Source organism: Capsella rubella, unplaced genomic scaffold (assembly GCF_000375325.1).
Source record: "Capsella rubella cultivar Monte Gargano unplaced genomic scaffold, Caprub1_0 scaffold_1, whole genome shotgun sequence".
In the NCBI taxonomy this organism is placed as follows: Eukaryota; Viridiplantae; Streptophyta; class Magnoliopsida; order Brassicales; family Brassicaceae; genus Capsella; species Capsella rubella.
This window is the reverse complement of record NW_006238923.1, coordinates 11,716,855-11,730,087: the sequence shown is the minus strand read 5'-3', so window position 1 is coordinate 11,730,087 and position 13,233 is coordinate 11,716,855. Positions and strand designations below refer to the sequence as shown.

Below are 13,233 nucleotides of genomic sequence, written 5' to 3'. Positions count from 1 at the left end.
TTAAACTCATCGTATGATTAGCAGATTGATTGATGATACAGAGTGCTCTGTTTTCAGTTTAGAAGGTTAAGGATTTGCAGTCACTGATGGAGAGACATGTTGCAGATGCTTTGCAAAAGAATGAAATATGATATGATCATAAAGAGTGATATAACAACCTTTTTGATTGGTGCAGAGACTTCAGAGAAAGAACATGAACTGACAAACTAATAACACTTGTTATTTGAAGTAGAGAATTACAGATGTTTTACAAGGGCCTATTTTTTTTTTCTTTCTATGTAACAATTCAACTTTTCGAATCTGTGTAAGCTAACATTTTATTGTACAAAGTGGATGAGCATCCTCTTGCACTTTTATGAATGCTGTTCTTTACAAATAATCAAGAAACTCTGCATGTTAAAACCGTTCTCCTCTCATTCACTTTACAAGCTAGCCGCTCTAGCCGAGCCCACTCTTTCGTCAACCTGCACATTACGCCCATAAGGTTTGAGTAGTCAAAACAGCCAAGTGCAAACACAAGTAACGTGTAGTAAAGAAACACAAACATAACTACTTGCTCTTATTCAACAGACTTTCAGAAGAGTAAATAGCTGACATCAAGCGCCACATAACGAGTTTAATGGATTCAAGGGGCAGAAAATAATTGATCTTTACAGTCATACCGTTGCTTCTTTTGACTTATTCTCGCTGAGGTAACGCTCAAAAGCCCCATCTCCTCTAAGTACTTTTGCTATACATCCACGTGAAGCTTCTGAGCCTGTTGATTCCTCATCTACAATAACAGCGTCGATTCTTTCATCTCCCTTTTTATCATCTGGAATCTGAGAAAAGAAATGAAAAAGAAGTGTGAAGGCAAGAGTCATTTAGTAGCTAAACAAAATTTGTGGTAGCTGAAGTACCTCAAACATGGCTTCAGTAAGAATGCTTTCAAGTAAGGCTCTTAGTCCCCTCGCACCTGTATTCTTCACCATTGCTTGCTTGGAAATTATCCCGAGTGCTTTCTCAGTAAAATGCAGCTTTACCTGAAATTTTGAACCAGATCATGCAGTCAGGGACCAAAAGGTCAAGTTTTAAAGTTAATCTAAATACATTTTTGCATGCAAGTCTTGGTAAGTGTATCTTTCCAGGGGGCTCACGTTGTTCATGCTAAATAGTTTTTTGTACTGTTTCCCAAGAGCATTTTTGGGTTCTACTAGCACCTGTAGGGAAAAAGCAAAGGAAATATTAGCTACACTAAACTTAAAGATGAGAAGGCAAAAGAATCAAGGCCTTGAAAGTAGCAACCACTATCTCACTTTGATTTCATTAGGTGTCATGACATGAGGAATCAAAGAAATTCATAAAAGCTACATGACCAGATAAGCTATCAAATTTTTAAAAATTACCCGAACAAGCTGGTCTTCTGTTAGAGCTGACAAACTAACTAATATGGGAAAGCGTCCTACAAACTCCGGTATAAGGCCATATGCTGTCAGATCGGCACTCTCAACCTGAAATGCAGCCGGAATTCCAAAACTAAAGCTCTTTCCAGGAATGAGAAGTGCTTACATAGGGAAACAGAGGCTTGAGAAAATCTTTGTAGTATTTACCGATTCTAGCAAAGATGAAGTTATTGCACCACTGGTCACTCCACTGGTGGCCATGTTTGCACGAACAGGAGCTCCAAAACCAATTGATGAGTCTTGTCGTCTGGTATAACATTTGAGTTGCTGATCAAAGTCAAAATAGAACAACTATTGTGTGTTCAACAACAAGACGCATAATGAATTACCTATCCACAATGGTCTTCTCAAGGTCAACAAATGCTCCTCCACAGATAAAGAGAATATCCTTTGTGTCTATCTGTACATCATAGGACATCCAGCAATAGCAATGGAATAATATTAGTACACAACACTTTTAGATGCATAATAAAACTGATCGATTATAGGTCAATGATAAAGTACTAGTTGTAGACCTGAATATGGTCACCCCGTGGATGCTTCCTTGCTCCCTTTCCTGGAACATTTACGATCTGAAACAAAAGAGAACAAGATCCAATGAGCAATAAAGAAGCAAAGCTTTTGAGTCCAGAACACTTCTCTTCTGGGGAAAGAGCCTCAGAAGTAACACATGTGTTAAATGAATTCATAATTTATGTGATGTCGCATTCATCATATGTCTTATTGCAAAGACCCTTTAATGATGATCACTACTAGAGACTTCACTATAACTATAAAAGTGTTGTCTAGTTAGCAGTGAAGAATGATTCCAGTATATGCATCAAAGTGTAAGAAAGCAATCCACTTACAGTGCCTTCTAGTAATTTCAAAAGTGCCTGTTGGACACCTTCACCAGAAACATCCCGGCTAATGTTTAAACTCTCAGCCTGCAGAAGGGAGAATCTAGGAAGCGTAAAGCCCAATTATCTTGTTCTTATTGAGTTCAGGATTTATTATGTCATGCATACTGACCTTCTTCGTTATCTTATCAACTTCATCAATGTAGACTATTCCCTGCTGTGCTGCTTGCACGTTGAACTCAGCGACCTACAAGTAATAAGGATATCTTCTAAAATCCAACAACCTGGAAACTGTTCTGGGAACATTAATCGCGACTTAATAAGAAGTGTTACCGTTAATAGCTTATGAAGGATTGATTCAACATCGTCACCAACATAACCAGCCTGTAAAGACACCATACAAAAACTGGGTCAAATAGCAACATATGAAATCATAAATCCAGGAGATAGATACACCTAATATGTTCAATTCGGATTTCAAAAAAGGCATTGAAAGATCAAGAATTTACCTGAGTCAGTGTAGTTGCATCAGCAATGACAAAAGGAACATTTACAAGCCGAGCTAAAGTCTTTGCTAGTAATGTCTTCCCTATTGTTCAAGAATCAAATAAACAATCATATCAGAGTCAGCAGGGAGAGTGCATATGGGAAGCAAAGAATAGAATATGATCATAAACACACAAATTCATACCAGAGCCAGTAGGCCCCATCAAGAGAACATTGCTCTTATCTAATTCTACATTATCGTCATCATCAATTGGTTGTGCTGCTGACCTAGTATTCAAGATCCACAATGTCAGCTTCCAACACAAACTCTTATACACACAACAAACCATAACGGAACTGAACGGTGTAATTCGTCTGATGGATGAGAAAGAACCAACCCTTTCTTCATAGAGGTATGATATATTCTCTTGTAATGGTTATACACAGCAACAGAGAGCACCTACGATCAAAATCAAGACCACTATCTCATAAGTAACTAACTTGATGACAGAACATGATCAGAAATGAACAGTAAATTCAATGTTAAGTGAAAAGCAAGAACCTTTTTTGCACGGCTTTGGCCAATGACGAACTTGTCAAGCCATTTACATATCTCCTTAGGAGTAGGAAAGTCTCTGCCCAAACCAGCTCCACCCCATCGACTAACGTCATTAGCTGGATCAGGTAAGGGAGAAGTATCTGTTTTGACAGCACCATTAGTGGCTGGAGCAATGTTGTTAGGAGGAGAAGCGTTCAAAGGAGAAGGAGGAGGAGGAGACCAATCTTCAGGTGGCTCAGCGCCGTAAGATCTGAGTGTATCCCAAAAGGAAGATCTAAGCTTGTTTCTGTAATTGAATCCTTGATTCGTATCCTTTGAATGTTGTTGTTTCCTGGTGGATTTGGAAGTAGTATTGTTGTTGGTAGTTGGAGATTGAACACGACCGATCTCAATGAAGGTCCCTTGAAGAGGAGAGACACCACGAGGGTTGAATCCATAAGCAGTTTTACAAGTCGGACAGAAGTTAACAGACTGGAAATTGGTTTTATCGCCATCGCCATCGACAGCAGAGGAATCAGATTCATCAGGACGTTGAAGAAGATTAGAAGAAGGGAACTGACGATTAGAGAAGAGAAGATCCATTTGCTTTGAGCAACGAGGACAATTCGGCTCTGCTCTTAACTTCCGGCGAGTCACAGGTACCGGAAAATCATCTCCTCCGCCACCTTGTTCCGATTTGAATCGTTCTTGAATACGGCGACGAGGCGATGATGATCCCAATTCCAGAGAATGAAGACGCGTGTGAAGAGGTGAAACCGTACGAGCATGTAAAGCTAGAGACTTTAGAGTCCTCCATCTCCAAATTCCAGACATTTGATTGATTTTGAGAACAAAATCACACAAAAGATGTGTATGTAATTTATGTATGTATGTGTGTGTATATGGGAAAAAATCAAACAGACAAAAACAGAATCAGCAACACAAAAACCCAGACAAGGAAATGAGAAACTCGAGATCGGAATCAAAGAGTGTTATGTCTTGTCTGCATCAGCTCCAATGATGTTTTTTTTATGTGTGTGTGTTTTATATATATACGTTATTGTAATCTGTCTGAAGAATTTAATGAAGGAGCGTTAGGTTAGATTAGATCGAAATGGGGAAACCTTAAATCCATCAATTTGGAGAAGGAAGGAAGGAGAGACGATAAAAACGGAGAAAGTGAAGACGAAGAAAACGATAGACTCGGAGAGAAAAAAGACGAAGCACACACCTTTATCTCATCTCTCTCTCTCTCTCTCTCTCTCTCTCTCTCTCTCTCTTCACGTTTGGTGGAAGAGCACATGGGGACACGTGTAACTCAATTCCCTTACCTCCACGCGCCGTCGTCACACATGGCGGAGCAGTTAGTGAATCAGTTTGTCTCCTCCGTGATCTCAAAGTCGACACATTTGAATCATTTGAAGCAAGTTCAGTCCTTTCTGATAGTTTCTGAACTAAATCATTCACCTTTCCTCTGTTTCAAGCTTCTTCGTTTTTGTACTCTTCGTCTCTGTAATCTCTCTTACGCTCGTTTTATCTTTGATCGTTTCTCTTACCCCAATACGCATCTCTACGCCGCCGTTTTAACAGCTTACTCTTCTTCTCTCCCGCTTCATGCTTACTCAGCTTTCTCCTTCTTTCGTCTTATGGTTACTCGGTCTTATCCTCGTCCTAATCACTTCATCTACCCACTTGTTCTAAAGTCTACACCACATCTCTCCTCTGCTTTTTCAACTCCTTTGGTTCATGCCCACTTGTTTAAATCCGGGTTTCATCTCTATGTTGTTGTTCAAACTGCTCTTCTTCACTCCTACGCTTCCTCTGTTTCTCATATAACTCTTGCGAGACAACTGTTCGACGAAATGTCTGAGAGAAACGTTGTGTCTTGGACTGCTATGCTTTCTGGGTATGCTAGGTCCGGTGATATCTCTAATGCTGTTGCTCTCTTTGAAGATATGCCTGAGCGTGATGTTCCTTCCTGGAACGCTATTCTTGCTGCTTGTACTCAGAATGGTCTTTTTGTTGAAGCGATATCTCTATTTAGAAGGATGATCAATGAGCCTAATGCTCGTCCTAATGAGGTAACCTTAGTGTGTGTCCTCTCCGCTTGTGCTCAAACTGGTACGCTTCAGCTGGCTAAAGGGATTCATGCTTTCGCATACCGTTGGGGTCTTTCTTCAGATGTATTTGTTTTGAATTCTTTGGTCGATTTGTATGGTAAATGTGGTCACTTGGAGGAAGCAAGCTCTGTTTTTAATATGAAACCAAAGAAAAGTTTAACAGCTTGGAACTCTATGATCAATTGCTTTGCCCTCCATGGTAGAAGCGAAGAAGCCATAGCAGTGTTTGAAGAAATGATGAAGGTTAACAGTTACGATATCAGACCAGATCACATTACTTTTATCGGTCTTCTCAACGCATGTACCCATGGGGGTTTGGTTTCGAAAGGCCGTGCTTATTTCGATCTCATGACAAAAAGATTCGGTATTGAGCCACGGATTGAGCACTATGGATGCCTATTAGATCTTCTAGGCAGGGCTGGTCGGTTCAATGAGGCTTTGGAAGCTATGTCCACAATGAAAATGAAAGCGGATGAGGCAATTTGGGGCTCTTTGCTCAATGCTTGTAAGAAATATGGTCATTTGGATTTGGCTGAAGTTGCTTTAAAAAATCTGGTTGCTCTGAATCCTAACAATGGAGGTTACTTCGCTATGATGGCAAATTTATATGTAGAAATGGGTAAATGGGAAGAGGCACGCGAAGCTAGAAAAAGGATCAAGCACCAAAATGCTTATAAAACCCCAGGATGTAGTTGGATTGAGATTGATAACGAAGTCCATCAGTTCTATTCTCTTGACAAATCGCATCCGAAGAACATAGAGATATATGAGATACTTGACAGTCTGATCTCTTTCTGACACTTTTTGGAAGGTCTTAGATTCTCCGTATGACTTGACAAAGCTGCAGCCTGCATTCTAATAGCAAGCTTCGTGCATATATACTGGATATAAGGCTGGAAAGAAACAAGGATGCCAGAAATGTTTCTGATACCCGAAAGCTGCTACGGTAATGTTATGTGTACTCTTTTGTTGTGGTGTAAGAAGAGGAACTGTTACGTGACATTCCAGCAAGAAATATGTTGCTTATGAAGAAAGTAAGTCTTTCAGTTCCTCTCTGACTTTGTTATGAAGTGATATCTTTCTGTGATTCCAGAGAAACTATTAGTTTAATATCCTTTTTGGATTTTCCAGGTCCATGGAGGATTAAACATGGCGAGAGGGGGAATTACATATGCTAAGCATTGGTACTCGTTAGTTATGATCTTTAAGCTTTCTAACACTTTCTCGTGTAGCTTTATTGGGAAAGATATGATGAACAAGCACCTAAGATAAAGATATGTTGTATAATTTATTCGTGTTTTAGATTACACAGATTTTACAGACATCAAACACGATCCTGGATTCAACATGAGTTCGTTGACACGACTAAGCAGAACTGAGTTTGCCAGTTTGATCCTCTTTGAACACAATGTCAACAACCCTTGGACCCTTAACTTTGTCTGGGGAAAGCTTGTTGATGGTAATGGTGAGAACTCCGTTATCAACCTTGGCCTTGATAGAGTCCAAATCCACATTATCAGGCATCCTAAACTGTCTCCAGAACTTGCCATGTAACCTCTCCACTCTATGCCAATGATCTCCTTCTTTCTCCTCCTCTCTTTTCCTCTCACCGCTTACTCGAACAACTCGGTTCTCCACTACTTCTATCTTCACCTCATCCTTCTTCATTCCTGGTACATCGAGCCTTATGACATGCTCTTCTGGTGTTTCTTTCCAGTCCACTCGCACGGGAGACAGAGCCACGCTCTGATCCCTCTCGAGACCTAATGGGATTTGCTCCAAGACTCTGAAAGGATCAGGAAACCGATCTCGCCAGAGATCGGCTAGTAGACTTCCCGGAGTTTCGAATGCAGATGGCAAGGATCCTTCAGTTGTGTTGATCTTTCCGAGGAACAGAGTTATAAAGAAAAGACCCAACATAGGAAGATAGATTTGCTTCATCTTTGGTTAGTGCTAACTTTCTTGTATAAGGGGTAAATGGAGAATGACAATGATTATTACTTCTAGTGACCGCCTCGTTGTCTGTTCTCTTCTTTATGAGTGTTAAGGTGTAAGTCTGTGATCAATATATAGATGTGTCTTATGAAGTGAATAATGTTGCAGATTCTGGAACACTCTTCTTTCCCATTTGTGTTTACTGATTTATTGACAGAGAAATTGAGAATGTTCTACACATAAGCTTGGTTTTAGACTTCAAAGGTTCTTCTCTTCTGTAATGTTCCAGATACTTCATGTCAGTATAGTGAAGTTTCTCAATGCATGGTAGTAATTTGGTATATTGTAGAAGACCCAATACAGGGCCCATGATTATATATATTCTAAGCAGGCCCTATAATCATGACAAGAATTATGCTCCAATTTTGGAGTTAGAGGTGTGCTTCATTGTGCCTATTCTAGTCTCCATTGCGTGGTCCAAAAGACTCCAAAGTTCAAACTATACATTTACTCAGACAAAACAAAACTGTAGTGATAAGTCTTCTGAATCTAAGATGTACCATATCAACTATGCGGGCAATTTACATTTTACAATCAGAAGACTTATCAATACAAGTTTGGAGTGTACCTTTTAATCGTTTCTTTTGCACTTTAAACTTCTAGCAATAAATATATAAGTTAATCAAGTCGAAATATGCACAAAATTATCATATAAAATCCAAAACCCATGTATATGTTGCTATGATGTAAATTGACAGCAACAGTATTATATAATTGTTTCTCTAGTTGAAACATGAATAAAAGACACAATCCCCCTGAGCAATGACCTCTACCTTGCCTTCTGCAACTTTCTTGTACCTCCTGATGAAATGAATGATCAACATTCGTATGCTTCCTCTTGCTGCTTGTCTGATACTTCACCATCTTCACTGTCGAAAACAACCCAGACCATACTGATTTTGGTTTCTACTGGAAATGAGAAAAGACTGGTTGATGAAATATCGACGCAGTGGTTTTCTTGTTCTCGTTCATTGCAGGTGACTGAATCACTTAGGTTGGTGGAGAGAGAGAAACTTCTTTTGCCTCCATAGCTTGAGCATTCCTCTAGTGCTAAAATATGATCCATGGTAATGGCTTGCACAGATGGGAAATCCAAGCTTTTCATACCGGGGAATCCTCTACACTTTTCATATAGTACGCGAAGATCTTGAATCTGCTGAGAAGCTTTTCTCAACATTCCACAAGCTAAATCTTTAGCGGGTCTTGAAAGATCAAAGAGCATATTAACCAGTGCGGCTATCCCATCGGAATACGTCATGTAGACTTGGAAACTCTCTTTCAAGATGTTGCCGGTAGCTGCTTGAACCAGGTTATCGATAGGCCAGGCATTATATACCGGTGAACACTTCAAAACCTGTGCAATGAACTCCTGGCACTTTGGTAAGATGTGGAACACCAAATCCATGGATTTCTCTTTGTAACGGCTAAATTTTGTACCACCAGACATAACAGGTTCGAGCTTACCAGCTTGGTTGATGATCCATCCAACTCTTTCTTGGAGATAAGCTACATAGTTCTGCAGAAAAACAAAGGATGGAGGATCCGGGGTCATCATGAACCAGCAACAACCTATTTGGAGATGACCAGAGGTATGTGCAATATGCAATTGCTGCTCGATACTTCGACTGCTACCACGCAAGAGACGGTGGAAGAGTAACAGAGTTTTACCCGCGACTAAGCAATCTCTTGTCTTCGCTAGACGGCGTGAGATCTGTTCAGCAAGAAAAGGAATCGATCCCGGAGTGTTAGAGACAAGAAAGAGTATCTCGTGCATGGTTTTGTCATCAACAGGACAATCATCATGGCTAGTGGCTCGAACCACTGCCACTTCAATGTCAAAAAAGGCTTTTTCATTGTAGTTTTGTACAATAGCTCTGCCAATAGATGCATGATCCTTGGCGAGGCCAAGAACTTGCCGAAACTTGACAGATAAATCAAGCCTCATTGATATCTACAAACTAAAATGGCACTATTGGATGTTGGAGAGTCTTATTAGAACTGTTTCTGTAGTGAACTCTATATATATATACATGACTATACGATTAGACAGGAGAGACAAGAGGAGAAAGTTGCCAATAAAAGAAATAAATACCCCAAGAAATAGTGGTGAGGAATCAGATCTTTTCTTTCAACTTAAAGTAAGGAATTATCCTTGCAAATATTATTAAACAGTGCTTAGGTTAAATGAAAGTCAAACTCACTTTAGACAGATGCTCTTAAGAGCTTTATGACTAAAATAGAACATTCACAAACATGTCTCTGCTTACTTTTTCTGAGAGCAGAGTGACTATGGCATCAACATAAATATCTTTTTTACCAAAGCTGATCATTCACTATAACAATGGTGGAAATTCGCATATCCTAATCCATTGTTAGAATCTTAAGATTCATACCAGAGTCGGACTTAAAAGGGAGGCGAATAGTCGCTGTTCGGTCCATCAGAAGTCAAGGAATCTCGCGCTCTCTCGAGCAGACCTTCAGAATTCAAATCCATGTTTAAAATATATAAGGAGTGAGTCAGAATGCACCCATGAGGCTCTAACTCTTGTTGTTTTCTAGATAAAAATGAAATAAACAACATTTCTCAAGAGTCAACTCCCATAAAAGTTATTTCTTTTCCTGTGTGGGGAAGAAGAGAACCACATTCTACAAGAATCTGATTCTCCTGCATCAAACTCTTTTGCTATTTTCAATGTCCAATATACCTGAGGACATTCCTGCAGGCAGTGACCTGTTTTTTTCTTCATTGGTTCCATTGACCGAAATGTAAAGCGTGTCATATACGTGTAACGGTGTAAGTACACTCACTAGCAAACTAGTATCAGAAAGGAAAGAAACAGACTCATACTAAGCCCAAGTAGCTAAGGCACTAGGGTTGTTTGATTCACAAGAGACAACTCTATATTGCCATATCATAAAGTAATTTTCATGTCTTTAAAAGGGAGATACCCCTCACTGCAAGTAACTATCAATTGAAAACGAAACTTGCATGCATTTCATCGTGCGAGGTACATGACCTTATAGACAACCATGAAATTCTGAAAGGTAGGAACATACCCGATTGCCACTTCCACTTACACCACCAACGAAATTTACTCCCTTAAATCGTAAATGGAGAGAAAAAAAAAACAGGAACAGAACAAGGAATATAATTAATCCAAATCAACTGTATTAGCTTCCAACAAAATCATAACAAAGAGGACAAAAAATTACTGCAAACCGCCAATAGTATATATCATCTCAAATACGTGACTATTTCTATGATCTTAAAAGTACAAATTTTAGACTGAACTCAACATTTAACCTTTGTTTTATATACAAAATATGGTATGTGAAATAGTGGTGCTGCAGTAGCTACCCAAATACAACTCGTCAAAGCCCCAACATCATCTTTCAAATGGCATTACATCCCAACTACTTGAGAGCCTTCATTCCCTGAAAGCTCAGAAAAAGGTTCTTCACTTTAGAAACTAGGTAGAAATAGCATTGTAAAAGTTCGAGTAACAGTGATGTTATACCAAGCTAAACTTCAACTACTGAAACCAAACCTACAAAATAATGCTGCAACCAACGAAATAGAATAGCTAAGTCACACTGTAGAAGAAAGGAGGAAGATGTGAGAGAAGGAAGACAAGCATGAATTTCATGCACAGCTACACATAGACTTATGTCCAGGAGGCAATATCATAAAAGCAGAGTTTCAGATTGCATCATCCCAAGACAAAAGCCTAAAGGGTATAACTTTGTGCTATGAAATTTATAGAAACACTACCTCATCGGCATAATCCTGAAAACAGAGGTTTCTGATTGGTATAAGAATGAAACAATACCTTCGCTGCTCTCATACTATTGACTGCCATACGAAGACCATCATGGGAGAGTATCAAACGAGATAAGCCACCAGTGCTCAAACTTGAAAAAAAAAAAAACAGTCAGATGACTAACAGTTAGACAAAACACAACTACACTGGATTTGAGAGAATTACAGGTTCAAGAATGATTTGTTACCCAAGCAATTTGGCAGAATCGGCAATAGAACCATCAGAAGCAGAAATAACGTCAAGCAAAGCTTGCATTCCCTGTAACAAAGACAATTGTGTACTTGAATCAAGCAAAGGTCGAGGGAAGATAAAGAGCAAGAGCTAAAGCGAAACAGAGATTCATCATACAGGTACAAATTTAGGATTGTTGGGACCAATCTGTGAACCAGAAGAAGTTCTAATGGTGGACTTAGGAGGTAGAATCTGAAGAAGCTCAGGAGGAGGAGCATACGCCTCAATGTCCACTTTGTTCCTCACTATAAAAAACCAAAATAAGAACCAAACTGAAAATTCACAGATTCAAAGAATGAAACTGAGGAGAAGAGATTGAAAAACCTTTGATGGCGAGAAGCGTGCGAAGACGATTCAGAGCAGAAGCACGATTCTTGTGCTGTGAACGATCCTCGACGGCCTGAGCTACGATTCCGGTGGGGAGATGTTTAAGACGCACGGCGGAGTCACGCTTGTTCCGGTGTTGTCCTCCAGGTCCCGAAACTCTAAACGTCTCTAATCTGCATTGCTTCATCAACTCTTCATCCGTAAACTTCAAGTAATTTGGACTCTGAACATCCGAAACAACGCTACCGGAATCCTTAACGCCGCCTAAATCGTCACTGCCACTTCCGCCGCCGCCGTCGGACGATGAGTAACGGAGAATCGAGCGTAATCGGTTGCTGAACCCATCGGACGGAACAGTCCTTCGATAGTAGATAACAGAAGACGGAGACGAGATAGACGGAGACGAGATAGACGGGACAGTGAGACGGAGGAGAAGAGGGAAGCGAGCGTGAAAGAGAGCGGCTACGGCCATGATCGCCATGGCTGAACCACCGCGACGGATTGGTTTCGGGAGGATGATGACGTATCCTAGTCTCAGCCCGGCCCATTAATTACTATCCAGTGGGTTTCGGCCCATTCATGCAACACTTGTTTCTCACTTAGTCAGTTAGTCACACACCATTTGTTGAATATGTAACATACTGTATTATATTTCATGAGATAACATAAAGTATTATATATATATGTTGCATCATACATAATTCGTATTTGAATTCTAACGGAAATGTCTTTTTTTTTTTTTTTGGTTAGATAGAACACCAAATTTTGATTGTATCCAAAAAAAATTCATTATATATTTGAGATCATCAAAACATTATGTACAAGTAAAATCATTTTTGCATATTCTAAGATGGGTTAATTATTAGAGTATCCTATATTAATTAGGACCCCAACAGCTCAAGTACATAACTGTCCTAAGAGACTCTTCAGCTCGCTTAGCCTTGGCATCTTTACCGGAGGCAGTGAAGGTGGTGAAAGAAGAAAGTATGTTAGCCTGAGAAGCGGACCTCACGTTGTTCTTGATACGTTGATTGACCAACCGGAGCACATAGTTCCAACGGCACATACCTAACTGATCCTTAGAGGCTTCCACGGCTCCAATGGTTGCTGCCACCAACCATGCTTTGCTAGTTGAACTCATCTTTCTTGTTTGGAGAAAACTCTTTTGCTCTTGTAATAAATGGAGAGTTGTGTGTGTGTGTTGTGTTGTGAAGTGAGATGATGAAGAAGATGAGTCGTGTTTATATAATAAGAGAGATTAAAAGAAAAAGAAGCCGCAAGTTAAAGTGAAAACCATATGCTTTCTCCCACAGGTTTTTTTTCACAAGTTCATGTCGTGTGGGTAAGTGTGAATTGGTTGGTACGTACTTCAGTACTTTGGTATAGTTTACGTTTGTGTCCAAATGAGAGCAAAATGGATAAGGGGCATTATTG

General features: G+C 39.8%; 6 protein-coding genes across 7 annotated transcripts; 1 reads left to right on the top strand and 5 right to left on the bottom strand.

Annotated features, from left to right (window-relative positions):
- Positions 1-196: 196 nt before the first annotated feature.
- On the bottom strand, positions 197-4,480 carry LOC17898183 (CLP protease regulatory subunit CLPX3, mitochondrial). The gene is made up of 15 exons (XM_006303650.2): positions 3,330-4,480; positions 3,166-3,227; positions 2,973-3,055; positions 2,791-2,870; positions 2,615-2,665; positions 2,454-2,528; positions 2,291-2,368; positions 1,958-2,014; positions 1,772-1,842; positions 1,590-1,689; positions 1,386-1,490; positions 1,137-1,199; positions 900-1,022; positions 663-821; positions 197-464 (listed from the first exon to the last, which is right to left on the bottom strand). The coding sequence occupies exons 1-15, from the start codon at positions 4,137-4,139 to the stop codon at positions 423-425; spliced, it is 1,959 nt and encodes a 652-aa protein (XP_006303712.1). The 5' UTR covers positions 4,140-4,480; the 3' UTR covers positions 197-422.
- Positions 4,481-4,585: 105 nt separating this feature from the next.
- Positions 4,586-6,813, top strand: LOC17896702 (pentatricopeptide repeat-containing protein At1g33350). Its single transcript, XM_006306446.2, has 3 exons — positions 4,586-6,459; positions 6,557-6,609; positions 6,729-6,813. Exon 1 carries the CDS (start codon positions 4,607-4,609, stop codon positions 6,221-6,223), a length of 1,617 nt encoding a protein of 538 aa, XP_006306508.1. The 5' UTR covers positions 4,586-4,606; the 3' UTR covers positions 6,224-6,459; positions 6,557-6,609; positions 6,729-6,813.
- LOC17898815 (22.0 kDa heat shock protein) lies at positions 6,766-7,581 on the bottom strand. The gene has a single exon (XM_006305948.2). It carries the CDS (start codon positions 7,364-7,366, stop codon positions 6,791-6,793), a length of 576 nt encoding a protein of 191 aa, XP_006306010.1. The 5' UTR covers positions 7,367-7,581; the 3' UTR covers positions 6,766-6,790.
- A 500-nt stretch (positions 7,582-8,081) lies between these two features.
- Positions 8,082-9,455, bottom strand: LOC17900501 (putative clathrin assembly protein At1g33340). The gene has a single exon (XM_006305044.2). The coding sequence runs from the start codon at positions 9,363-9,365 to the stop codon at positions 8,238-8,240; it is 1,128 nt and encodes a 375-aa protein (XP_006305106.1). The 5' UTR covers positions 9,366-9,455; the 3' UTR covers positions 8,082-8,237.
- Positions 9,456-10,567: 1,112 nt separating this feature from the next.
- Positions 10,568-12,306, bottom strand: LOC17899602 (peptide chain release factor 1). 2 transcript variants are annotated; one of them, XM_023789786.1, is made up of 6 exons: positions 11,797-12,306; positions 11,590-11,717; positions 11,429-11,499; positions 11,251-11,332; positions 10,939-10,981; positions 10,568-10,855 (listed from the first exon to the last, which is right to left on the bottom strand). In XM_023789786.1, exons 1-5 carry the CDS (start codon positions 12,278-12,280, stop codon positions 10,943-10,945), a joined length of 804 nt encoding a protein of 267 aa, XP_023645554.1. In that variant the 5' UTR covers positions 12,281-12,306; the 3' UTR covers positions 10,568-10,855; positions 10,939-10,942. The 2 variants fall into 2 exon arrangements, with proteins under 2 accessions (XP_023645554.1, XP_006305488.2); XM_006305426.2 differs by lacking the exon at positions 10,939-10,981 and having other exon boundaries at positions 11,797-12,305.
- Positions 12,307-12,659: 353 nt separating this feature from the next.
- On the bottom strand, positions 12,660-12,977 carry LOC17899066. The gene has a single exon (XM_006305872.2). It carries the CDS (start codon positions 12,938-12,940, stop codon positions 12,677-12,679), a length of 264 nt encoding a protein of 87 aa, XP_006305934.1. The 5' UTR covers positions 12,941-12,977; the 3' UTR covers positions 12,660-12,676.
- Between the last annotated feature and the right edge of the window lie 256 nt (positions 12,978-13,233).